Source organism: Ailuropoda melanoleuca, chromosome 2 (assembly GCF_002007445.2).
Source record: "Ailuropoda melanoleuca isolate Jingjing chromosome 2, ASM200744v2, whole genome shotgun sequence".
Lineage (NCBI taxonomy): Eukaryota > Metazoa > Chordata > Mammalia > Carnivora > Ursidae > Ailuropoda > Ailuropoda melanoleuca.
Window position 1 is genome coordinate 178412213 of NC_048219.1, and position 26996 is coordinate 178439208.

General features: G+C 47.0%; 1 protein-coding gene across 1 annotated transcript in view; it reads right to left on the reverse strand.

The window, feature by feature from the left end:
- MREG (melanoregulin) overlaps window positions 1–26990 on the reverse strand; it is a 55879-nt gene extending 28889 nt beyond the window's left edge. Inside the window, exons 1-2 of the mRNA XM_034655144.1 lie at window positions 26846–26990; window positions 10612–10771 (exon numbers count right to left, since the gene is read on the reverse strand). Of these exons, the coding sequence (XP_034511035.1) occupies window positions 10612–10771; window positions 26846–26940 (255 nt within the window). The 5' untranslated portion in view covers window positions 26941–26990. The remainder of the gene's footprint in view (window positions 1–10611; window positions 10772–26845) is intronic.
- Between the last annotated feature and the right edge of the window lie 6 nt (window positions 26991–26996).

A 26996-nucleotide genomic window follows, 5' to 3' on the forward strand; every position in this document is an offset into this window, starting at 1 on the left:
TTATTATTATATTATGTTAGTCACCATACAGTACCTCCCTGGTTTTTGATGTAAAGTTCCATGATTCATTAGTTGCGTATAACACCCAGTGCACCATGCAATACGTGCCCTCCTTACTACCCATCACCAGCCTATCCCATTCCCCCACCCCCGCCCCTCTGAAGCCCACAGTTTGTTTCCCAGTGTCCATAGTCTCTCATGTTTCATTCCCCCTTCTGATTACCCCCCCTTTCTTCTTCCCTTTCTTCTGTTACCGATCTTCCTAGGCTAATGCTAAGTGAAATAAGTCAAGCAGAGAAAGACAATTTCATATGGTTTCTCTCATCTATGGAACATAAGAACGATATCATTATCTGATTGAGAAAATAGTCAAGAGGTCTCATGGCAGGAAATGGGATGGTAGGACTCGTTGGGCCTTGAGTTCCATTTGCAATAATCCATGTGCTTCATTTGGACGACAGTGTCTGGAGATATTACATTATTCTAGATTTCTCTTGATTCTACGTTCTGCTGCCTCTCCTCCCAAATCCATGCCTGAGTCCAGTGCCTGAGGCTACCATTCCCCTGGGGGGATGGTATTCAGAAATATCTATCTACTACCATCAAGGGGCAAGGTGTCCTAATCAAATGACATGGATAATTTGATACTGGAGGGGAAAGCACCAGGCTACCATGATCACATCTGGGGGACAATAGTAGTGAGCATAGTATATGTAATGTACTTAGAGCAGCACTTGGTACACAGTTAGTGCTCCATAAATGCCCCTTGCCATTGTTCTCACTGTCTGATTCCTTTTCACCAAGCTGCCTTCTAGTCTGGTCACTGATCTCCCTTACGGATTTTATTATAGATCAGAGTTTGCTGGGACCACTCAGGTATATGGCCCTACCAAATGGTTCTGTGCATTTGGGTTCATACAACAGTCTCCTGTGAATTTGGTTACTGTTCATAAAAACGCCCTGGGATGGTTAATTTTACATGTCAACTTGAGTGGGCCACAGTACCTAGATAGTTGGTCAAATGTCATTCCGGGCGTTTCTGTGAAGGTATTTTGGGATGAGATAAATATTTTAACTGGAATACTCTCAGGAAAGCAGATGACCCTCCATGATACGGGTAGACTGTAACCAATCACCCGAAGGCTTTAATAGAACAGAGAGTCATCTCCGTGCAAGAAGGAGTTCTGCCAGCAGACGGCCTTCGGACTTAAACTGAAACTCTTCCCTCTGTCTCCAGCCTGCCAGCCTCCCTCATCAGATTTTGGATTTACCAAGCCTTCACAACTGTGCGCCAGTTCCTTAAAATACATATCTCTCGACAGATAGATAGATAGACAGACACACCTGCTTGTGTGTGGTTACATGCATGCGCTAGCCTGAGTTATTCCTCTCTCTCTCAAATAAATTTAAAACAATAAATTAAATAAATAAAATAAAATAAAATAAATAAATAAAATAAAATAAAATAAAATAAAATAAAAAAATAGGACAAAGAAAATTATTCAGCTGTCTGCCCTGAGCACTCAGAATCCTTCTGTACTCTGTAGTCCAGCGTACAGAACGCTAAGTCAGAAACCCGTTTCTGTTTGGACACGATCATGAAAAGTCTTCGGGTCTCTCTCTTTTTAATAAATAGTTTGTCCACATCCAAAGACTGTGGTGAGAGCCAGGTAACGCATGCAGGAGGCACCCTGACCATACGACAGGCAGGTGTCTCTGATGATCTCATTTGTTCCAGCGAAAGCCAAAGCTGACCCTGAGGAAGATCACTGGAGACTTAACTTGGTATTCATCTCTGGTGTTTCAAATTTATTAGTCAACTGTAATTTTCAAAAATTACAACTTTGATGCAGCTTCATGGTGTCCATTTCTTCTCCGATTCCACTGGTTTATGCAAGTTGTAAAAACAAACAAACTAATGGAAAGATACAATTGCTCTCAATGCAGTATCCTGCACATGCTTGCCAATAAATATGCAGCCTTCCTTCTGGAAATTTCCACCCTCATAAGCACCATAACACAGGAAACAGAGGCGCAGCCATCGGTCACAAGGAAGTTGCAGGTGTGGAGAAAATTGGCCCACTTCCTGCCCTTCCCCCAACTTCATTTTCCTGGAGGTCCCCAAGTTCTTGTCCATCAACAGTTTCATTGACCCGTTCCCCAAGGTACATTATCTACTGGCTTGCGTGTATTTTTCTGGGGCCTAAAGAAAGGAGGTTTGAGGACAGAGTCTAAAGAACGGCAAAAGGAAGAGTCCCGGCCAGTACATTCTAGTATAGGGATGCCCAGAAAAACAGAGCGGAATTCAGGTACAAAAAGAAAAGCTCCCCCCAGTTTCCTGTCCTCTCTCCTTCCCTCCCACAACCAAGCAGCTCTGCCCGACACCAACCTCATCCAGGTTCACCTCCCTGCTGCTGATGTTCCATGGCCATGACCGGCCACCACGGAGTCTACTGTATGTAGAGGTGGAAACTGATCAATCTGGAGCCATCCGCCATTTTATTGATCAATCGGAGGTTAAGAAAGGTGATCGAAATAAGTGTCAGCAAGGGTAGGGAGAAACTGGAACCCTTGCGCATTGCTGATGGGGATAATGGTGCAACCACTGTGGAAAACAGTAAACACAGAATGGCCATATGATCCTTCTGCGTATATCCCCAAAAGAATGAAAGGCAAGAACTCACATCAATATTTGTACACCTGTGTTCATAGTAGTATTACTCACAATAACCAAAAGGTGGAAGTTACCCCCGTGCCCATCGAGGAATAAGTGGGTACACAAAATGCGGTCTATACATACAATGGAATAGTATTCAGCTTTTAGGGAGGAAATTCTGACATACGCTACCACGTGGATGGAGTCTGAGGACATTATCCTCAGTGAAGTGAGCCAGTCACAAAAAGTCAAATCTTGTCTGATTCCACTAATACGAGGTACCTAACGTAGTCTAATTCATAGAGACGGAAAGTAGAACGGTAGTTACCAGGGCTGGGAGGGAGGGGTAAGGGGTAATACTGTTTAATGGGTATGGAGGTTAGTGTGGGAGGATAAAATTCCAGAAGATATATGGTGGTGATGGTTGCTCAGCCATGTGAATGTCCTCATGCCAATGAACGGACACTTAAAAGTGGTTAAAATGGGGGCACCCGGGTGGCACGGCCAGTTGAACATCTGACTCTTGATTTCAGCTCAGGTTGTGATCTCAGGGTTGTGGGATCGAGCCCCATGTCAGCTCCACACTCAGTGGGAAGTCTACTTAAGATTCTTTCCCTCTCCGGGCACCTGGGTGACTCAGTTGTTAAGCGTCTGCCTTCGGCTCAGGACGTGATCCCAGGGTCCTGGGATCAAGCCACACATCGGGCTCCTCTGCTGGGAGCCTGCTTCTTCCTCTCCCACTCCCCCTGCTTGTGTTCCCTCTCTCACTGGCTGTCTCTCTCTCTGTCAAGTAAATAAATAAAATCTTTTAAAAAAAAAAATTCTCTCTCTCTCCCTCTCCTCTGCCCCTCCCTCTGCACTCACTTTCTCTCTCTTTCTCTCAAAAAACTAAATATATCTTTTTTAAAAAGGTTAAAATGGTACATTTTATGTTATGTACATTTTACAATCAAAAAAAGAACAGTGACATATCCCAGCTTGTCTAAGGCAGCCCCAGTTTATACCTTTGACCTGGCGTACTTGATAGTAGTGCCTCCTTTCCTCTTAGTTAAGCCCTGTGACTGTGTCCCAGACTGGACAATAATTAGTATGACAACCCTCAGGTTAAATAACTATTCAGTGTCATCTAGCTAAAACATGGGAAGCATATAACTCTTACCCCTCAATCTGTCTAATTCCAAAGGCTGTGCTTTCTACCACCTCACACCCCACCGAATATCTAATGATTTCCCCTGTCTACATCAAGTTCTCTAATATTTATCGTTTCAACTCTGCTGCCTTACATAGAGCTTTGATGTGCTACCTACCTAGTAAGAAACATCATCTTAATGCTGATCTCCAGAAATGCCTATATATATATATATTTTAAGGGCGGGTGGGCAAAGAATAGAAAAGAACATCACAGACAGAATGTCTTCTGGTGTGGTCCAATGGGTTTCAAACCAGGAATGGTGCGTGGGGTGCTACAATTTCCAAAGCAACAGTGTCTGGAGGATGTTACAGGCACTGGCCAACACAGATGTTGACACCAAACACACACCAAAGTCACTGTGTGTTTCAGCTGGTACAGGGTGTGTGATGTCAACAAACACACAGACGGGAGCAGCTACTTGAGGCAAGAAGTCGGCATCCATTTGGTAAGTTGATCTTTGATCAAAAGGATTCCACTGAGGCTTTTTCCAAGCTCACTAGAGAGAAGGGAGCCGTGTTTGCACACTGGCTTCTGGGTCACGCAGCCTGAGCTGGGATCCCAGCTTCCCACTCATTCCCTCCAGCATCCTGTACAGAGCGCTCAGAGTCTCTAATCGTAAAGTGTCAGAATGCCTCCTTCCCGGGGCTGCTGTGAGGATCCAGTCTTTGCCTGCAGAGCGTGATGCTTGGCACAGAGAGTAATACTCAATTTATTGCCTAGAAAACAGAGGGTAAGAAACACTTGATTCCCAGATCCTAATAAACATTTTTACTCTCTCACCCACCAACCCAAATACTCACTAGCAAAATAAGATAAAGAAAGGCTGCCTTCAACAATCCACACACTCTGGGCTCCCAAAGAAAAAGGTGTTTGGGGGAATCCAGCATTATCTAGAATTGCTTTCGTTTTCTACTCCTCCACTCTCCAGGCTTGGCATAAAGCTCGCAGTGCTATCTCCAACAGTAACCCACATTCAGCCACTTACAGAGCAGCCGGCTGGCCCTGCCAGGGCACATCTCAGCCCACGTGTGGAGACCCACCGAGACCGTCATGCAGAGCCCAGTGGCCTATCCCGGGCTCCGCGTGTGTCACAGTGACGTGGCTGGTACCCAACCCTCCCTCTCGCTTCCTCACATCCTCCCACCAGATACTCCACTCGACTCCTGTGTTCTCTTTCCTTTCAGGACCAGGGCTCTGCCAGGCTACGTGTGTAATCCAGACACTGCCAACAACCCCTGGGAAGGTCTGTGGCTATATTAGACATGTTATACGAACTGTTTACAATCCCTGGCAACACTCTCCCAGCAGAATCCTGACACACGGGAAGAGCCAACAAATTATAAACCGAGAACATTTTATGTTTTTGCCTTTATGGTTTTAAAAACTAATACCATTTCGCGGCTCCCCAGAATTCCGCAGAGTGTGGCTTTAATGCAATCACTCCAGCCACACGAGCATCTGATGTTCACAAGGACCCTCCTGTGTAGAAATACCGCCTTGCTCAGCGACAGGGAGGCAGACACTGGTCATGAGAACTACAGACATTTCTGAGCAGGTAAGGAATTAAGAGCTTTAAAAATAGGCGTAGAATTTCTATCACTGATCCCACTAAATAAACGTTACCAATTTTGAACCAAAAAAAGTGCTTAAAAGTGTTGAGGAGAACGATTCGACTTTTAGTATTTATTTTCATGAACAAACACGTGAAAGTCTCTTTTAGCAGAGTAAAAGTGTTGACTGTTACTGAACCGTCAGAAAGGACATCAAATCACCTATGTCAGGGAACACTAAACAAAGCAGAGACGGGATGCAAGGGCACAAGATAAAACAGAAACCCGGGACGGGAGCCTTGACTGGCTGCGATCCCCACGGAAAAGCATCAGCCGGAAAGGTGTAATATGGGACAACCAAGAACACTTCCTAAACCTCGGTCACGATCCTCAATCTCAAACACAGCTCTCATCCCTGGCATCAAGTCACAGAAGAAGGCTTTGGGCGGACTTGGCTCACTCATTTTGAAATCTACATCAAACTGCAGACAATACCTATTCCTTTCTCATGATTTCAATCATGGCACTCATGGCATAGGATGCCTCTGGATTCATGAAACCAAGATTCAAATCTCGGCTGCACGTTTTCAGCTGTATGGCCTTGGATAAGTTGCTTCTGGAAGAAATAACAATGGTGCCTACCTCACTGCGTTGTGGTGAAGAGGACATAGTTAATACATGCAACGTGGTTAACAGTGCCTGGCACGATTTTCATTAGTAGGGATATCTTGGAGGACGAGATCACTCAGTATGATTAAAATTAGGTATACACATAAATAATTAAGAGGTGTTGGTATCTCATAAACCATGGCAAGCTCCCTAGAACGGAGTGGATTATGTGAAGGACAATTCGTTTAGTGGGCATGAACGTAACGGTGCTGATACAAGGGCATGATTTTGACGTCATTCACCATTTCCCAAACATAAAGTATTTTATGGCATCATTCGAAGGCAAGAGCAGTGAGTTTTCCACTGCTTGGAGGTTTGCAGATGCATTATTTCTTCTACTGAAAGTCTGCTTTGAAGCTTTTGCAAATGAAAGTACATTCTACTGGATTTCAATAATGTCACATTTTACATCTTCTGTCACTGCAAGTAACTTTAAATTCTGGCTTTGCTTCATTATTTACTCTGCATATACTGCTTTTCTGATTTTTTTTTTCATTTTGGGGAAACAGTGCAAATTTAGCCTTAACTATTTGCAGTGTTTCCTCTACCAGGAAAATGGAGATAGTACACACACTGTTTTGAAATTATTTTTCATTTTTCAGGGAATCCCAAATATGGACACTCCCAGCGTGCTACAGCTACTCAAGGAAAACCATATGCCCAGTTTTTCTTAATACCCTGCTTGAGCTTCTAAATTGTATCATATAAGAATATCTAGGGTTCCTTGTACCTCAGTAGGTAGAATTTGTTTTTCTTTCAAAACTAAAATCCTCTGTTTTATTAACATTTGTACCAGTTTCATCCTTTGTGAAAAAGAAAATGAGCAACAGTAATAAACAAGGAACTCCTTCAAACTTAAAACGCAACCCGAATGGCTTCCCAACCCCATTTTCTTAATCAATGGTGGGTTCATTTTTCACTCATACCAGACAACATAACAATAATAACACATAGTAGTCATCCTTGTTGTAAATGTTCCCTATATATTTGCAGCCCATAAACATATTTTGTTTGGGTGACACATTTTCTAATGTGAGTTATCATTTAAAAATCTGGACATTTGGGGCACCTGGGTGGCTCAGTCGGTTAAGCATCTGCCTTCGGCTCAGGTCATGATCCAGGGTCCTGAGATGGAGCCCAGTATAGGGCTCCCTGATCAGTGGGGAGTCTGCTTCTTCCTCTCTCGCTCCCCTTGCTTATGCTCCTTCTCTCTCCCTAATAATAAAATCTTAAAAAAAATAAAAACAAAAACAAAAATCTAGACATTTTATATGTACGTTTGGATTTCCAGCTTCCCTTAAAAATCAGAAGTTCTATGGGGTACATGGGTGGCTCTGTCCGTTAAGCATCCAACTCTTGGTTTCGGCTCAGGTCATGATATCAGGATAGTGAGATCGAGCCCCTCAACAGGCTCCACACCCAGCGTGGAGTCTGCTTGAAATGTCTCTCCCTCTGCCCCTCCCCTCCCCCTCTCTCTCAATGTCTAAAATAAATAAACGTTTTAAAAAAAAATCAAAAGTTCTGGCATTTCCAGATCCATGTTCTCGGCAGGGCAAACAGCTGTCTAGAGCTCAGCAGCTGCTCCCCTTGAGCACAGGATAAGCCTCCAGTGCTCCCCAGTTCCACAGTCTCAGGGCTCTTTCCTAGGTTCCTCCAAGAAGGAGGCACTGTGGCAAGTCCAGCATTTCAATGCACTTTGACCCAGCAATTCTACTCCGGAAAACTCTATCCAAGGTCATGCAAGTATATATGGCTATCCACTGCAGCACTGCCTCAAAAAACCTGAACCAACATAAACGTTAATAGGGACTGGTTGAATAAAGGATGGCAAATCCAGGTAAGAGAATACTGGAGACCCCTCCCCCAAAGCAGTGAGGTAAATCCAGAGCATCCTGAAATGGATCTAGGTCTCAAATAAATCATTAAGTAGAAAAAAGCAAGGTGAGGAGCAGTATGTAATACGGAGAAAATGAAGGGCTATATTAATACATGCTTTATGTGTTTCAAATTTTTGGAAGAAAATATAAGAAAATTTTTTATCCAGGTGGACATATTCTGTATATGTATATAATATATATAGTAATACATACACTTATAATAAAATTACATATAAAATGTGTCTCTATTTCATGCAATATACATATTTTGTGTGTATGTGTGTGTGTATTTTACACTTGGAAAAAAGGAAGCACCATGAGCAGAGATATTTCGAATCACTTCATGTGTGATTACCATCACATCTTCATATTGTTTATTGGATAGCCTGCCTCCGTTAGAGTTCCTCTAGAGGCAAGCTTGTCCATTTCTGAGGCAAGGAGAAGGAAAAACCTCCCACACGGCCCTTCACATGGTTCTCAAGAGCAGCACAGAAATGACGCAAGAGGCCGCTTGGGAAGCTGTGCTTATCCAAGGGCTCTGTAGCTCGTGGCCTCCTGCCCTGGCTTTTCAACAGTAAAGACAGTTGAAGACTGGCCTCCAGAGACAGCCGCCAGCCTCAGCTCCAAACACCCCTTCCGGTCCCTTGCCCCTTTACTTGGGGCCCTGGAGAGAGGGGGGTGCGCCATGTATGACAGCCCTCTTGCTGTTAACAGCTTTGGGCATGGTGGGGTCAGAGCAGGTCTACTCTCACTGTGACAGAAAGAAACCCTCACTGGTCGGCCCGACTCAGTAGGGTGAGGGGTGGCTCTTCTCGTGAAGGGAAAGCAAGGTCACATGTTCCTGTCCATATGCTCCAGAAGAGCAGCCAGGGCAGCAGGACTTGGCTGCAGCAGCTCGATGATACGCTTTCGGTGTTACTAGCAGGGGCCAGAATTGTGCCGGGGACACGGGAAGCCAGGGGCCAGCACAGAACATAGCTGGCCACATGTAGGATGCTGTGCCCCTGAGTTAAACCTTGTGATAGGTGTCTAGCAGAGGCTGTCCTCATCAGCACTCCACACTCAAGGAAGGACTCTCACCCATAGCCCCTGCAGACTCTCCAGTCCACCCCTCCCGCACGCCTGAAGGACCAGAGGCAACTGTCAGCCCTGCTCCCACCCTGTGATCCCCACCTCCACACTTGCTTCTAACCCCCCAAAGATATCTAAGCCTCAGAGAATAAAAGGACACATGGCTCTTCTAAAAGTTTTCACTTCCTGATCATGCATGTTTTTTGGGGAAAAAAAAGCGAGCAATTAACTAGCAAAAATAAAGAAACCCAGATAAGGAACAGATGACTCCCCTCCATGGCCACCTGCCCCCAACAACACACATATATCCTCTGTGGTACTTCTCTTCAGAGCCAGAGCCTGGGGTTTTCAATGTCCCCGTTCCTCTCAATTACTAAAAGATACAAGTAAAACATGAAGTCTATATTTAATATGGGTATCTACTCAGGAACTAATGGGGGCGCCTGGGTGGCTCAGTCAGTTAAGCATCTGCCTTCGGCTCAGGTCATGATCCCAGGATCCTGGGATCGAGCCCAGCATCAGGCTCCCTGCTCAGCGGGGAGCCTGCTTCTCCCTCTCCCTCTGCCCCTCTCCCTTCTTGTGCTCATTCTCTCTCTATCAAATAAATAAATAAAATCTTTTTTTAAAAAAAGACCTAACTGATGAACACAGAACTTAGAAAAATTTGTATTATTTGGAAAATGATACCCATCATACTATATTATATTGTATTATATGTAGTGCTATAATGAGAAAATGAAACATGATCTCTCCTGTTGTTTTCTCTTAACTTATATAGTTCTCTCCTTTTCAATATTCCAGCATTCCCATACCAATAACATGGAGATAAGAGTTCATTAGGAGTGTTTCAGCCCCTGTCATTACCCATTTGTCAAAAACCCTAACGATGTTTACTACAAAGAGTGAACCCTGACTTAAACTCTGGACTTCAGTTACATGTATCAATACTGTCTGTAAGAAATGTACCCCCACCAATGCAAGATGTTATTAATGGGGGAAACTATCGACCCTGGAGGTAGTGGCTGTAGTTTCCACTCTGTTTCTCTATAAATCTAAAACTGCTCTGAAAAATTAATAATTTTAAAGATTGCTACTACGGAAAGAAAAGATTGATTTCATGCCTCATCACAAAAATTATGATATGCTGCTGTCTAATCAGCATGATTTAAGAAGCTATCAACAGAAAAAATAAATAAAACTAATTCAGGCCCCGCTAATTCACGATTCGTGATAATGCAAAATACCCGTCCACTTCAGTCTGAATCTTCGAACTGTGGCTTGCTAAGCCACCGGAAAAATTACAGAAGCACAGTTAAGCCATAGAAGGTGATCAACTGTCTTTGGCAGGACTGCCTTGCTGTTTCTGTAATCCTTGCATCATTGAGGTCATAACTGGAAGTCAGTCTTATCTGTGTATCCAGCAGGTTGACCAAGACCAGCTATAATTAGCAACGACAGGCTGCTAAAATATCTGCTCCCATTCCGAACATATCACCTTTCCTTTTCTTTATTCCAAGCTGGCCTTCTCGGTCACTGCTATTTCTGACGGTCCATTATCATCCGCACACAGCAAGATCTCGACAGGGGCCTGCTTACCTCTGAATCTTTGGCCTGCTGATTTCGAACGACTATCAAATTGTACAGGATTCTGTCGTCGTCTGCCTCTGTGTGGGACACATCGTGGGGCATGCTCCACAAATTCTTTTCATCATCTCTCGCCAGAGTTGCTCCAAATGAAGAATATGGATTGCTATCACTATGGTGTTTAAAAAAAGGGGTATAAGCGTTTGGTAATATATGTAATACATATAATGTATACATCATATGCATGTAACATATAATACAAATAAAATGTTATATACTGTATAATATACAATGCAATATATAAATATATATATTTCTAATAACAAGATCTGAATTGTCTCTAATAATTAAGCATAGCACAATAGAACAATTTTTTAAAAATCACTTTAACAATGGCAGAGAATAGATGTAACCAGACACCTGGGAAGAGGTGATTTTACTACGTTCAGTGCACATCCCAGCAGTGAAAACCAAAAAAAGAAATCCATTGGGGGGGGAATAAAATTCTTGTGTGATTAAAAGAAGAAATTGACAACTGACCCAAAGAGGTGAACTTTTCACGGGCTCTGAGTTCAAGGAAGCACAGTAAATTGAGAACACAATGGCAAGGAATGTCTATCAATACCCTTATAAGAAAGTAAAGAAACACCTATGCATATCCAAATACTTTCAGTAGACAATGAGGACTGTTGAGTAAGAAGCTCAGTAACCCCTCTTGTGTGTTTGTTGTGGGATTTACTCTCTACACGGTGGCATCTGTGCTTGGGCTTCTGCGGGAGGTGAGCCACAAAGCCCCATACTTAGGACGTGCTTGGACCTGGCCCTGGTGAGCTTCCGTGGGACTGCACAGGTAGGGTCATGCCGGGGCTATTCCCTTCATCTAATTATATGTATGAAGCCCGGACTCCATGTTAATCACAGGGCTCCATAAAACTGTGAACAAAACAGACACGATCCCCATCCTTGGACCTCACTAGAGCCTAAGGAGGGAAACACATTAATGAACGACCGGGTGACTATAGAGTGAAAAACTGGGATACCTGCTGTAGAGGGGGAGTTGAGGGAGCCTTGAGAGCCAGCGCGGGAAAGCGTCAGGGAGGCATCATAAAGAAGGCTGCTTGAGCTTCAAGTTGAAAGACAAGAACAGAGTTCCAGGCACAGCCTGTCTCCAGGAGGAGAGGCCAGGGGAAAGGTATTTCTGGCAGACGGAACAGCAGGAGCAGGGCACGGAGGACTAAGGTGCCCACAGGGCTGGGGAATTCCACGCCTCCCCGTGTGGCTACACCACACAGTGCACGCGCAGAGGGAAACAGAAGGATGGAAGAAGAAAAGGTCATTCGGGGTCAGACTGATGACAGTGCTGGAGTTCGGGCTTTATTCTGTGAACTGTGAAAAGTTAAGGGGATTTTGAGCCTTGTCAGGTCTGGGTTTCAGAAACAACTCAGAGGGAAGAAGGAACCAGAACATGGCCTAGGAGGCCATCCCAAGATGGCAGGTGCGGTGTCCATGACCTGATCTTTGCGGTCCTCTGTCAGGGGCCTGGGGGGCGGCTGGGGGGGAGGAGTGCAGTCGGAGATGGATAGGGCTCCCCTGGCAGACAGAGACAGAAGCCCACACACCAGCCACAACCACAAGGGCTGCTTAATGTAAATCTCATTTGTTAGAGTTACAACGAAGGTTTCTTTGGGGCACAGGGAAGGTGGAGTTCTGCTAATAAATACATATGTCATTCTAAACATCTGAAATACTGGTTGGGGCGAGCACGAGCAAGGGTATGGTTGTGGAAACAGGGCGGGAATGGACATGGGAGGACACACTCCAGCATCCTGAGGTGCTGGAGCCCCGAGGCCGGCAGCCAAGAGGTGTGAGCAGAGCCATAGCTGACGCGGGAGAGGGATATCTTTAACTGGCACAGCGCAGAGTAGGCCAGGGCTGACCTTGAGCCTAAGGGACATTCTCAGGGAGGTCAGGATCTGGGCCTGGGAACAAGGATGGGGCCGGCCATCTAGACTAGGGAGAAATGCACTTGCATTTCCATCACCTGGAAGCCATAGCAACGGAGGACCGGCCTGGGCCTAGGGAGCTATTCCTTGGGGAATAGCTAGACTTAAACAGCAGGGGAGGAAGGGTGACTGTGGAGAGAACAAGTGAGTGCCAAGGAAGACAGAAGGTGGGGCCAAGAGGAATTCCAAAGGGCAGGCAGACACTGGAAAGGTGTCCCTCATGTGAAAGGCGCTGCCTCCGACGGCTTTCTGCCTGAGTAGCTTGCACAGCCATTGGTAAAGCACACTGCACGACACAGTGCTTCGCCCGCAGGCTCCCACCTGCCATCCCTCCTGTGACGGGGCCATCTGAGGTCAGAAGGGTAGCTAACACTATCCCCCTTTGCAGACAGGAACCAGATTTTGGCGTTGCTTGACTGTCTGTCAAGGACAGACAGCCAGCGGACAGTCCTCCCAGCAAGAGGAGGCTCTGAGCAGCCACATGTCACAGACCGGACAGGTATACACCCGCAGATGGAGCAGCTCAGATAACAGCCACACGTGTGCAGCCCTCCCCGCACAAACCACAAACTCCCCAGGGCGGCTCCTCAGGGCATCGAGACCCCAGAGGCACATGGGAGCTGCCACCTGGGCTCCTGATAGCACCCTCCATTTCCCTCCGGGGCCGCAAAACCCTAGTACTTTCCTGAAACCACTCTCTTACTTGTCCCCGACTCTGTTCCATTTGTGTAAGTCTCGACTCTCCACAGGCTGGAAAGTTCCTGCAGGCAAGGGCTGGATTCTGCGCTTTCTGACATCCCATATCACCTGGCAGGGTCCGGCACAGACGAGGTGCTTTAAAAGTACGTGTCGAATGTAGCAAAGTGAGCTGTTAAAGGAAATCTCAGCCATAACTCACTGTTGCCACGTTTTTAAAATGTCCCCAAAGCAGGAGGTTGAGAAATGAACCAGTATCCACATACACAATCAGTGATCAACATCTGTTCGTGAACAACGTAGCCCACCTGCTGCTAGTCGTCCAGGATTTCTTTGCATGTTTTGAGAAGATTACGACAGGTGCCTCCCTGGCTAGTCACCCTGCCTCTCAAAACCAATCTCTCTCTCTCTCTCTCTCCCTCTTTATCTGTCTGTCTGTCTCTCTTTCATCCCAACACACACACACACACACACTCACAGGAGCATGCCTGACCCCAGCCAGTGTGAACCACAACCTCTCCTGCTTGTCTGCAAACACAAACGCAGCTCTACAGAGAGGCCAACACTGGGCCTGCTCAGAAGGGCTCATGCCTCCAGACAGGCGGGGCCTCCAGAGTTCTCTCCACATCGAGCGCTGCCCTAATTAGGAGCCGTGTTGCCCCGGTGTCCCACGAGCCTCGGACTGCCCAGTCACGGACACGAGGGGGACGGTGTAAAACAGGCAAGAGAATCGAGAGCTTCTGCCTCTGGGCGAGCAAGGACTCTGACCCGTGCTGTTTGCCTGGGGCTCCTGCCGTCCTCCTGAGTGTGGAATGTGGCACGCATCTGGTCAGCCCAATACTGGTCCAGATGAAAGTGAAAGAGGGTTCTATTCAGCTCTGCTCCGGCATGCAGTCCCTGTTCTTTTTATCCTGCACCGCCCCCCTAGTCCAAGCATCAATTCACTTTATTTTAAAATTGAAACCCTTAAGGTGGAGAGACCAGGAAGGAAAAGAAAAGAAAAGAAAAGAAAAGAAAAGAAAAGAAAAGAAAAGAAAAGAAAAGAAAAGAAAAGAAAAGCCTAAAGCAAACGGCTGGAGAAGCAGCTTGGGAAACTCTGTCAAGGACTCTGGGGCTTCTGTAAAGAAAATTCAGTGCAAAGGCCCTGAGGTCTGAGCCCAAGAAGCCCAGGGAGGACAGAAGGCAGGGACAGAGGAGGTGTTGAATCAGGAACTCCACTTTCTCTCCCTCCCCCATATAATGATTTCAAAAAGGTTCTAAAGAAAGTGAGAGCAGCTGTTTTGCCCCTGACCACCATCTGCTGATGATGAATATTTTATTAGCCTCGGGCATTTGAGAGAAAGCTCTGAAGTTACATTACAGGCAGAAGCAGCTTTCACTCCCAAAAGGTAGGATGATTCCACCCTAGTCCCACCTGGGGGCACAAGACCCAAGTCACTCGGCGTCTTGTCTTGCAATCCATCTGCAGTTCCCGGGAGACTCAAGCTCCGGGGAACACCGGACTCCCTGCCTGGGGACTGCGGGTGCGAAGTGCCGGCAGCCACTAAGGCTGATTACCAAGAGTTTCCAGAGCTTCCCATGAGTCCTCCCTACCAGCAAGATTTTGGAAGGCCCCACAGAATACCGCACACACAGGCTGGCTGCTGAGGCCAGCAGCTGCAGTGACCCCACAGCTCTCCCCACAGGCAGGCCGTGTGTCAGAGATCGCTGGCGCAAGACTGAAGCCCTAAAGACAGCGAAAAATAAAAATCCTCAGTAGGGGCGCCTGGGTGGCGCGGTTGGTTCAGAGTCCGACTCTTGGTTTCGGCTCAGGTCATGATCGCAGGGTTGTGAGATCCAGCCCCATGTCCGGCTCTGTGCTCAGCAGGGAGTCTGCTTGAGATTGTCTCTCCCTCTGCCCTACCCTAGCCTGCACGCTCTTGCTCTCTGGCTCTCGGATAAATAAGTAAATCTTTTTTTTTTTTAATCTCCAATAAACAGCAACCAAATGTCTCAAAAAACAGACCCCGAAGGCTCTTTGGGGGCACCCCCTAAGGACACCTCTATTGATTTACACCAAGAACTGGTCTCCTGTTGAGCCCCTGGCTTCCAGACCTTTCCCTCCTCTTGCTAAGGAAGCTTCCCAGTGATGGAGCAGCTGGATCCAAGATCCTCCCCCTCTCCTTCTTTCCCCCCTCCGTCCTTCCTCTATGTTTCTTTCCCTTTCTCTCTCTCTCTGTCCCTCCCTTCCTACATTCCCCCCTCCCTTTTTCCTTCCTTCCTTCCTTCCCTCCCACCAGATACTCTGGTTTTTTCTCAAACCTTGCTGACCCGGTACTTAACCCCCAGTCTAAACACAGTTCCACAGATGCCAGAGTTTTTCCTCAGCATTTCACCCCGAGGTCCACAACGTCCTCCAATGCTGGAGGCATGACCCGCCTCAATATGAAGGAAGAAAAGCCCCCCGGGGGCCCCCTTTCTGGCCCTGCTGCCCGCTGTGCCCCTGCCCTCTCTGCTTTCTGTCCCCGGGGCTGAACGAGAGCCCCGCGCCATCACGTCTCACGCATGTGTCCAGCGCTTTCCGGCTTGCAGATGGCCCTGATAAGAATGCTCGGAAGCAGGCAGGGGGCTCAGGAGGGTGAGACCCAGTCCTTGATCTGTCCTCTGCTCGCACTCACCCCCACTCACGGCTTCAAATACCACCTACGCGAGGCACGTTCCTGAGCCTACACCTGTGTCCCCAGACTCCTACACGTCCTGCTTCTTCCCGTTTCTGTGGCTGTGTGATGGCAGCTCGAGCTCCCCACCGTCAACACCCAGCACCTGGTCCTCCCCTCCAACCTCCCCTCTGGCAGCCTCCGCTCAGGTCATGGGAACTCCATCCTTCCAACGGCTCAGGCCAAAATGCCGACGCCACTCTGGGCTCGTTCATGCCCTACCTCCAAGCCATCAGAAAGTCTTATTGGCTCTACATTCAGAAACTATCCACCCTCCTCCCCACCACCCTGTGCCAGGGATGAAAGGAGTCGGCACTAACCTGCCCCAGCACAGAGTCCAGGGTCCGGTGAGCCGGCGGGGTCAGTCTTGCAGCTGGCGTTAGAATCACTCCACTCATTGTTTCCACCTACTTCTGGCTACCGTTGCCTCCCACCAATTCCATCCCTCACACAACAGCCCAAGTGATCCCCTAACTATGTAAATAAGACCATGTTCCCTTCTCTCAAAACCCGGCAATGCCTCCCATTTGACCTAGACTATAAGCCAGTCATACAGTGTTCTGTTAGGCCCCATAGGACAGCCCAGCCACTCTGGCCTCTTTGCTGTTCCCTGAACCCCCCAGTCACACTGGCTGATCCTTCTGCCTAGAATGATTTCCCCCAGATTTCCCCCAAATGCCTCACTCCCTCCAATCCTTCAAATCTCTGTCTAAACATCAGCTCCTCGATGAGGCCCGCCCTGACCAACCTACTTAAAATGGCAAGCATGCTTCCCTGGCCATGCTCTGCCTTTTCTTTTTCCTACACACATATTTATCTTCCGATTCACTTATTATGTTTGCTGCTTCCTCCCCCCACTAGAATATAAGGGGGAGAGGATCACTACCTGCTTGGCTTGGTGGCATATCACAGGTGCTTACAACAGATCCCGGCACATAGGAGACACTCCATAAATATTTGCTGAGTGGTGAATTGCTGTTTCCCAAGTTCACAGGGCTCTGAATGATAGAAATGAGGCTGGAATCCCTGTCTCCAGACTCACAGACAAACTCTTCACATTTTTTAGCTATTTAAGTTAATGAAGGTGGGGCTCACAGTCTCGAGGAAGGAAGCAGGCAATAAGTACATACGATTATGTCGGGCGATGCTCAGGGCTTGGAAGGAATACCTGGTGAATAAGGGACAGAGGGAGGGGGGTGGGGACACTGTTTTAAAAGGGGTTGTCAGGGAAGCACTTTCTGATAAAAAGACTTTGAGCAGAAACCTGGATAAAGTGAGGGAGTTACCCATACCGGTAAGTGGAGAAAGAACATTCTAAGCAGGTAGAGCAGGAAATGCAAAGGCCCTGAGGCAGGAGCATGTTTGGTGTATCTGAGGACCCGAGGGAGACCCATATGGCTGAAGGCTGAACAATTTCACTTTATGCACTGACTTTAAAATCTAAACCTGGTGTAATAGCCCTTAAGTGGAAACCACCCAAAAGTCCACCAACAGCTGAATGAGTGAACAAAATGGATACCCTACGGAGGACTGAGAATCACGAGTTAGTTAAGCTATGCACAGCAAAGTGGACGGATCTCACACAGTTTGATGTCATTTAAGTACAGCTTAAAGGTAGACAAAACTAAATACATTTTCAAGGTGCACACATAGATGGTAAAGCTTTAAAGAAAAGCCACGAAATGACTATCATAAAAATCTAGATACAATCAGGGGTGGGGGGTACAGGGCTAGTCATAGTTATCTCTTGCCCCGGATGGTGGTTACAAGAATATTCACTTTACAGTTGTTGTTTCTACTGTACCTATTTATATGTTTTTAATTTCTGATATCACATATACAAACCTGGATTTTTTTAAAGGTAAGGACAAAAATAGTAAGTGAGGGGAATTCAGTAAACTCTTATCACCTTCATGCAATAGGGGGTCCTTTAAACACACACTGTGTCACCAAAATTATTCCCTTAAAAATGCCCAAAAGAACAGAGTGCACAGTATACAAAAGGCACAAAACAAATACATAGTAACCAGACTACAAAGGACTTCAATCACTAATAAAATGAACTTATTTTACCCAGCACTGAAGCCGAATTGACTTTTTAAACAAAGGTCTAGTGATAAGATCACTTCAAGGTATCTAGAGAATAAAAAGTTCCAGGAAACCTTGATCACAGGATGTGTAAGAGAAATTTCATCTTCTCAGGAATTTCCCATGTCACTAAGACTGACTCACGCAATTCACGAAAGGGGAAGAGGGACTCTGGAGGTCGCCTGGGAAGAAAACCTTTAAAAGTCATCCCTCTATGCTGTGAGTGGCTGACTTCTTACGAAAGCGTTCTCCTCCTACTCATTGGACCTGAGGCCCCCTTCAGGGAACTGTGCCCTTGACCCACGCCTCTCTCTCCTCTGTCTTCCATGAAGGTAGAAGTCCAGGCTTTGCCATAGATTCTTCGCGCCGGGAGCCGATTCCTGCAGTAGGACTCCTTCGTGCCTCTGCGGGCGCTTCCTGTGAATCACCGTCTGGCCCCGGGCTCCGGGCTTTGTACCTGCAGGTTGGTTCTGCAAAGTTGGGGCAAGCGGCGCTGGCGCGGGGAGCCCTGCAGCACACGACGGGAAAGAGTCAGGCCATCTGGGCCCTGCTCAGAGAGATCTCACTGATTCCAACACTTCAGCCAGTGTTTTTTTGTTTGTTTGTTTGTTTTTTTTTAAGTCCTTCTGAGGGCAGAAGACAGTTTATTCAGCTCAGAGGTCATGTGAGTCCACACTGTGAAATGAACAACGCCACGCATGTGAAGGGTTATTGTTCCTCTCAAGCTGGTGCTGATGGCCTCCCAAGTGTCTTAAACCCACTGCCCTTCTTTCCCACGGGCACCTGCTTTCCCACGGGCAGCCCGAACACAGCAAAACGGGCCCAAGGGCTCCCGACCCCAGGTTATAACAAATCGGGGCAAGTCTCATACTGCAAACACAATTTCTAGCACACACCACGTTAGCAGCTGGTTACACATCTCCCTGCGTACGAGGCAGCCTCTGCTCTTTCTATGGTGATGCAGCATAACAGGATTTGAACCCCAGCTCAGCCAAGTACGCCTCTGAGCAAGCTCTTGTGCCTCAGTTTCTTCAACCGTCAAGTGGGGACGGGAGACACAGTTACGGCTGAGCTTCATCACCCCATATTTGCACGTTCACCCACCTACTAAAATCTCTCTGTCATCCCAAAGCGATACGGGTGGTGCTTTTGCAGCCCTCAAGGGGCACATCCCCAGCTGAGCTCCAACAAGACAGTGTCCTGCTTTCTTGCTTCGGCTCTCCTAGTGTAGACAAGTGTCCTTCCTGTGGTGTATTTAGTGACGCATTTTTTGGCATTTTTGTGCTTTTTATTGGTGATTCCACTGATTAGAATCTCCCCCAAGCATAGTGCTGAAGTCCTCAAACACGTGGGTTAGATAAGCTTCCTTCAGGCATCAAAGTGCTGCTGGCCACGAGTTCAATGTTAATGAATCAACAAAATATACACAATAAGGTGTCTTGAAGCAGAAACACACACAAAACCAGAAGCATATGGAGCAGTTGACCAATCGGCTTGCAGGACCCCAACCCTGGATGTTCGCCTGGAGCTCAGGATCCTTTTATTCAGCATTTTCAGGGACTACAGACCACAGCTACTGAGAATAACACGAATCGCGTGCACCTCCCAGGGTTACGGCGAAGATTTAAATCATAGACATAAAGACAGTGCCTAGTACGTGGGTGGCACTGAGCACGAACTCTAAGAGGTCAGGAGAGCTGCGCAGGGAAGGCTCCCGTCCCCAGCTCCGTGCTCACCTGTCTGGAGCAGAAGACACACACCCAGTGTTCCTTATGGTCCAGAAAATTCCATTCTGTTGCCCACACTCACAGGGCCTGTTCAATTCCTTCTCAGAATGGCAGAAAACAACCCCCAAGAGCAAACTGAGACTTTATTTTTCCCTGCTGGGAACTCCAGGCACTGCAGAAAAAACAGACACGGTCCCCTGTGCACTGCCCGCAGATACATACGTGCGTGAATTCTGCTCTCGGGGTGCTGTGGAGGAGAGCAGGGAGCTAAAGCGATGTGGACACTCATCTCGTGGTTCACTGAGGTGGCTTAAGAGAGAGCCACGAGGGGCGCCTGGGTGGCACAGCGGTTAAGCGTCTGCCTTCGGCTCAGGGCGTGATCCCGGCGTTATGGGATCGAGCCCCACATCAGGCTCTTCTGCTGTGAGCCTGCTTCTTCCTCTCCCACTCCCCCTGCTTGTGTTCCCTCTCTCGCTGGCTGTCTCTATCTCTGTCGAATAAATAAATAAAATCTTTAAAAAAAAAAAAAAAAAAAAAAAAAAAAGAGAGCCACGAATAACAACTCAGCCATGGTTGTAATTCTCTCCCTTTTTTCTGTAGCTTTTCAACAAGCGGACGGTCGTGGTGCTTATCAGTTATCGACAGCCAATAAAAATCAGAGATTAGAGTGAGTAAAAATTAGAGCGTAAGACTTGTACTCCCTGAAACACTTCAAAGGGGCCCTTGTGAAATTGGCTTTAGTGTGTGGCATTTGCACGGCACTCCCTTCATTGTAGGCTCTTCCAGATCTCTGAGGTCTGTCCGTATGGGATTCACCTGGCAGTGGACTCCAGTGCCGGAGGACTGGGACATCGCTCTGCTCAAAGGCTCACTGCAACTGTGCTTCCAGAATCACGTCATTTCAAGGGCCACCACTCGTGCTCGGGGGTGGGGGTGATTTTTATCTGGCAAAGCATGCTTTTACCATGGATGGAAGAAGGCCATGCTAGAAAAGTGAAATAAAAACCAATGCTCTGAGCTCAAACATTTCCCCAAAAGTACCCTGCAGTGCATTGAAGAGTGTCCCCCTCAAAAGATCTGTCCAAGTCCCAACCCCCAGTTCCTGTGAATGTGACTTTACTCTGAAATAGGGGCTTTGCAGCTGTGATTACACCAAGGATCTTGAGATAAGATCAAGCTGGATTTACGAGGGGCCCTAAATCCAGTGACTGGTGTCCTTACAAGAGCAAAGAGAGGGGTACTTGAGACAGAGGAGGAAAGGCACATGGAAGGAAACAGAGGCAAAGACTAGAAGTGAGCGGCCAGAAGCCAAGGACACCAGGAGCCGCCAGAGGCTGGCACCTGCAAGAAGCAATTCTCCCTAGAGCCCTTCCAGCTTCCAGAGCTGTGAACACACACGCTTCTGTTGGCTTAAGCTACCAGATCCATAGCACTTTGTTCTGCCAGCCCTAGGAAACTAATGATACACACCCCGTGTGATTCTTTTCATTAGTAATATGAAACCTTGAGCCAAAAAGTCGTTCACTATTTTATAGACAAATGACCAACGATCTAGCCGTTCCAAAACAATCCAAACCAATCCTTTTGTCCTCAGTACACATTGGTTCGTTGTGGTTCTGATCACTATTCACTTTAGGAATACAGACGGGGAAGGGAAGAATGGCAGGTAGAATCTCGAACCTTCCAAGATGATTGAAAAGATGAGTCTTCCATGACTCTGTCCTAAAATCGGAGTGAAGGGGAGAAAACGGTAAGACTGAAAAAAACCCCTGGCTTTCTTTGGGCCTGAAGCCTGGTGTGAAGGTCAGGTCTTATGTTCTTTCCCCAGACCTGTTCTCAAGCTTGCTGGCATTAGAGATGATTGCTCACCTGTTCACTGGTGAAACAGCCCTGGGCAGCTAAGGAGTGGGACAAGTGGTTGTGCTTCGTATGCCCTGGGCCTTCAGGTTCCTTCCCTGTGCCACAGAGGGTCTCACTGCCCCTGGAGTCCAAGTCAAAGGATTTCAGGACACACAAGCCCACAGGAGGAAGACAACTTGCATCAAGCCTGGAACAGCTTTGCAAGATCACACATCAAAGTCTGTTCTCCCAGGGCGCCTGGGTGACTCAGTCGGTTGAGTGTCCGACTCTTGATTTCGGCTCAGGTCATCACCTCAGGGTGGTGAGATCGAGCCCCATGTCAGGCTTCACACTCAGCAAGGAGTCTGCTTGAGGATTCACTCCCTCCCTCTCCTTCTGCCCCTCCCCTGCTCTCATACTCTCTCTCTCTAAAGCAAATAAATAAATCTTAAAAAAAAAAAAAAGTCTGATCTCCCCCTTTTGCAGAAGAAGAAACTAAAGTTTGAGGAAGGTAAGAGAGGTCCCCCAAATCCCACAGCTAGGTTAACAGCAGAAACTAGGACTCGGGCCTCCTAACTCCTGCTGGGCTCAGTTCATAGGGCCTGCTTGCTTCCTCTTCTAGGTAACAAAGAACTATACCCATGAAGGCCAGGGAAGAAGGGAAGGAGAAAGGGGCCAAAACAGACAGGAGTGAAGGCTACTGATATCCACCAGCTTCTCGTGCATACATATTGTAAGTTACTTTTGGAATATATTTGGTAGTTTTCTGAATTTTTTACAGTGCAAGGCATGGACTTGGAAATCAGACATGGATTCAAATTCTGACTTTCCGACTTACCAATTGTGACTCTGAACTCATTTCAACTCTCTAAGCCTTGGGTTCCTCCTTTATAAAATGGGGGTAAATAACACCTATTTCGTGCAGCCCTAGGGATGACTAATGACAGAAGGTATGCAAAGAAACCTCACTCACGCAGTAACCTACACCAGGATGCACCATTTCTATAAAGGTAAGAATGAAGGTGGATGCAGTCATGAGAGATACGTGGGGCGCTTCAATTCTAGCACTTTTCTTAAGGTAGATGCTGGGTGTATATGTGTGTTGGCTCTATTAGTCTTCATAACATTTTGTTTTAAATGCGTTTTTTAAAAATTTACACATGGAAATTAACAAAGGAACAGCTATGACTGTAATCGTTACCAATCAAAAAGTAGTTATTCAGTTCTTACTCTACGTTGAGCACTGTGCGGGGCACGGCGAGGGATAGCCAGGTGAGCCGGATTTAGCACCCCCCCCCACTTTGATCTAGACGAGAACCTCCAATCAAGCTGGGGTTGCAGCACCCAGCTTAGAACTGTCATAACCAGAAGTGACCCGACGGGGTAAGAGAAAGTAAAGAGACACCATAACTGCTTGGGGAGACTTTCTAAGTCTTCCTCACAAAGCTGGCAGCTGAAATGGGCCTGAAGAATGGAGCAGAAGCTTAAGAAGTGGAAAAAACAGAAAGACGTCTAGCTAACAAATATGGCAACGGCAAAGACACCAGGGGGGAGACCAGCATGACTGGACCGATCACAGGCAGAAACCAGAGAATCCAAAATCAGACAAGCCAGGGAAAGAGAAGTGTGAAAGCAAGCACGGATGATCAACACAGAGGTATGGCTCGCACACTGAGAAAAGAACATCAGATTTCTTTCTCTGGTGACTTGCAAGACAGCAATTTTCATGCAATCAGGCAGGGGCCAGAAACCAAATTTCAGGGGTGCCCGGGTGGCTCAGTCGGTTGAGCCTCTGACTCTTGATTTCTGCTTGGGTCGTGATTTCGGGGTCATGGGATCAAGCCCTGTACCTGGCTCCCTGCTCAGCGGAGAGTCTGCTTGGGATTCTGTCTCTCTCTCCCTCTGCCCCTCTCCCCCCTCAAAAATAAATAAATATTAAAAAAAAAAGGAAGGAAGGAAGGAAGGAAGGAAGGAAGGAAGGAAGGAAGGAAGGAAGGAGATCTCATGGTGTATGGGTGGTAAAGAAGGAATGGGAGTGGGAGGCACAGTTGACAGCTCTTTCAAGACCTTTGAGCCCGACACGAAAGCAAAGGATGGTAACTGAAGGGCTTGGCAATATCAGGATGAATTTTCAGTCAGGGGAAGCCTCAGCATATTTCTAGAAAAAGGGGAAAGAGAGAACTAGCAGAACAGAGAGAAATACAGACACAAACCAGACAAGGAACAGACATTTCCCTTCAGGTATAAAGTACCAGAGAACGCAAAAAGAAAGAGGTCAAAACATAAAAGGCATGATCAGGTTGGCAAAGGAGACGAGACTCAGAGTTGCTTTTCTTGAACTCACAAGAATACCTGTGCGTGTGGGAAAGGGCCTGCAGGCGACCCTGTACACACAGGACACGTCATTCCCCCAACCAACCTCTTCTCTGCACTGCTCACTTGCTGCATGGAACAAAACTTGAAAACCATCTCTTCACCATAAAGGATTTAGTTAGGGGGAGAGCATATTTACGAAATCTTTTTTTATAAATGAAAAAAAAAACCATAAAGAATGAAGTTCTCCATAAAATAAAAATTAAGACCATCTGGCCCCATGATTTCACCACATCGAGATTTCAAACCAGCCACTCTGGGAAACAGTCTGGCAGTTTACCAAAAAAGTTAAATGGAGGATTCCTGTATGACCCAACATCCCACTTCTAGGGATATACCCAAGGTCATTGAAAACATACGTCCACACAAAAACTTTTACACAGACGTTTACGGCCAAAAAGTGGAAACAACCCAAATGTCCATCCGTTGGTGAAAGGATAAATAACATGTAACAAAGCCAAACAGAAGAAGGGAATTCAACTGTAAAAAGGAGTGAAGTGCTGATAAATGCTACAACAACATGGATAAACTCAAAACACGATTCTGAGTGAAAGAAGCCAGATGCCAAGGCCACAGAGTGTATGATTCCATTTATGCACAATTTCTAGAAGAGGCAAATCTAGGAAGACAGACAACAGGTCAGTGGTTGCAGGGGATGGGGCGGGGCAAAGGAAGGGGGAGTGGCGAGAGATGGCTAATGGGTGTGGCGTTTCTTTGGGGAGTGATGGAAATGTTGTATCTTAGATAGTGGTGATGATTGCACAACTTTCTGAATATATGAAAAACCACTGAACTTCCCACTTTAAAAATAAACAAACAAAAAAGATTCCAAACTAGACCTTCAAAGGACTTGAGTAAGAAAGAAGATACAGGTATCCATACACACACCTCTCACTGCTCTACACTTCCATTAATAAGCTGCTCTTCCCAAATCACGTTGCATTGAAATGATGCCAGGATTGACACTAAACCACAAAAGACCAGTCCACTCATATTCACATGCTCAAAAGAATAACAATGATAATTAACAGTAACTAGAATTTATTGGGTGTTTACTATGGGTCAAACACTCTACCAAACACTTTACATGGATTAGCTCATTTCATTTCTCACTGCAACCCTTCGAGGTATACACTGTTGTCCTCCCCATTTTACAGATGAGGAAATTGAGGCACAAATAAGTTTCATAATGTGTGTGCAGTCACCCAGTTGGGATTTTCACCCCAGGCAATCTGACTCATGACCACTAGGCTATTCTGCCCCCAAATGACTCCGTCTTCTTAAAATCACTTGCAAAATTCACTGACCTACAACGTAAACCAGGGCAGGTCAAGATCTTTAAGTAACCCAAACTATTAACTCGAATAGCTATCCAGGATGGAAAACTGGAAAGACCCAAGACACTGAGAATCAGTACTGTAGTTCCCATTACAATGAATATTGACGAGTTGCACATACAAGCAAGCGTGAAATTCCAGATTGTCACCCACTTCTTTGAAGACTAAGGGTAATTTACTAGATGTCTCCCTGTCCATATTAACCTAGGAATCTAGGTTTCTTGTTGAAACCATGAGCGAGAGCACACAAAAATATTGTGCATCGTGTGTAAGATTGTTTCTATATATAAAACAAACATGACATAGATATTTACATACATGTGCCCTCAGTAAACAGTGAGGGGCAGATGGTAAATTCTAAATTCCAAGTCATAGGAGTGAGAGATGAATAAGCTCAAAGTCATCAAAGAGAGCTGCTGGGGTGGGGAGAGGCTTGAGAGCTAGCATTTAGCTGGTTGGGGGGGGGCAGGAAGGATAAAGGTCACTCCTTGAGGCAAGCTTGGGGGGAATAAGAAGGTTGGATTGTTCCTAGAACAGCAGGGATGCCTGTCTGATTAAATCAAGGAGTACACAGTATTTAATATGCTGGAAAATAAGAGTGGACAGGCAGTAAGGGGTTACGTAAGACCTCAAAAGTCAAGGGAAGTGTTTGGACTTGACAGAGTAAGAAGAGGTAAATCATGCTTTTGGAAAGTTATGAAAGCTTTATCATGTTAACTGCCCGTTTCATAAGAAACGCTGGCTTCAATACGTGCTCACTTTCCCCTCATGTCCTGTGCCCAATTTCACTTTAAATCTTGTGTTTCTGTCCTAGCTACCCTCTAGGCATGACCTACTGGAACCCTCCTTTCATCATGGTGAAGGTACAAAAATAATTGCTTAAAATGACAGCCCAGAACAAAACTGTGTCCCGTGGCCCCTTCAACAGAGCCACCAAGCGCGCTGCAAATGCGCGTTCCATTTCCTCACACTTCCTAACTTCACCTGTAATGAGTCAACATCCTAGGGAATAGGCTGTCCCTTCAGAAAATACTCATTTTTTAATGTGAAAATTATTACCTGGGCTCATTCACTTAAAATTGTCTTTCTTTGGTAATAACACTGAATGCACGGTATCCAACTTTTTTCCTGGGTGAAACAGAAACTCGCCGTCGCCTGTTTCACTAAAATACGCCTATTAAAGGCACAGTCAGTCGCAGCAAATCCCCCAGATGGGACCCCGACGCAAACTCCTCTCCCGCGCTTCCCTCGGCACTTCCCGCGGGCGTCCACCTGGGTCCCCCGCGCCTCCGGAGGTTTGTGCTTGCCGGCAAAAATCCTACCCAAGGGGACAGATCTCCAGGAAGGGGCCGAGGGGCTTAGCGGGCGCCTGGGTGCGACGTTGAAGCCAGCCCCCTCCCCAGCTCGGACGGGCACCCAGGCCCCGGCTCCGCGCCGCCGGCCGCGGCCACGGCAAGCCCGGCTCGCGGCCCGGGGCGCGCACCCACCTGACCAGCGGCTCCTTCTCGGGCGCGGGGGGCTCCTCCAGGCACCTGCACGGGCAGCAGCAGCACACGGTCCTCAGCCAGTCCCGCGGCCCCATGGGGAGCGAGGCGCCCCGCGGCGCCGGCACTGGGACACGGCCGCGGCGGCGAGCGA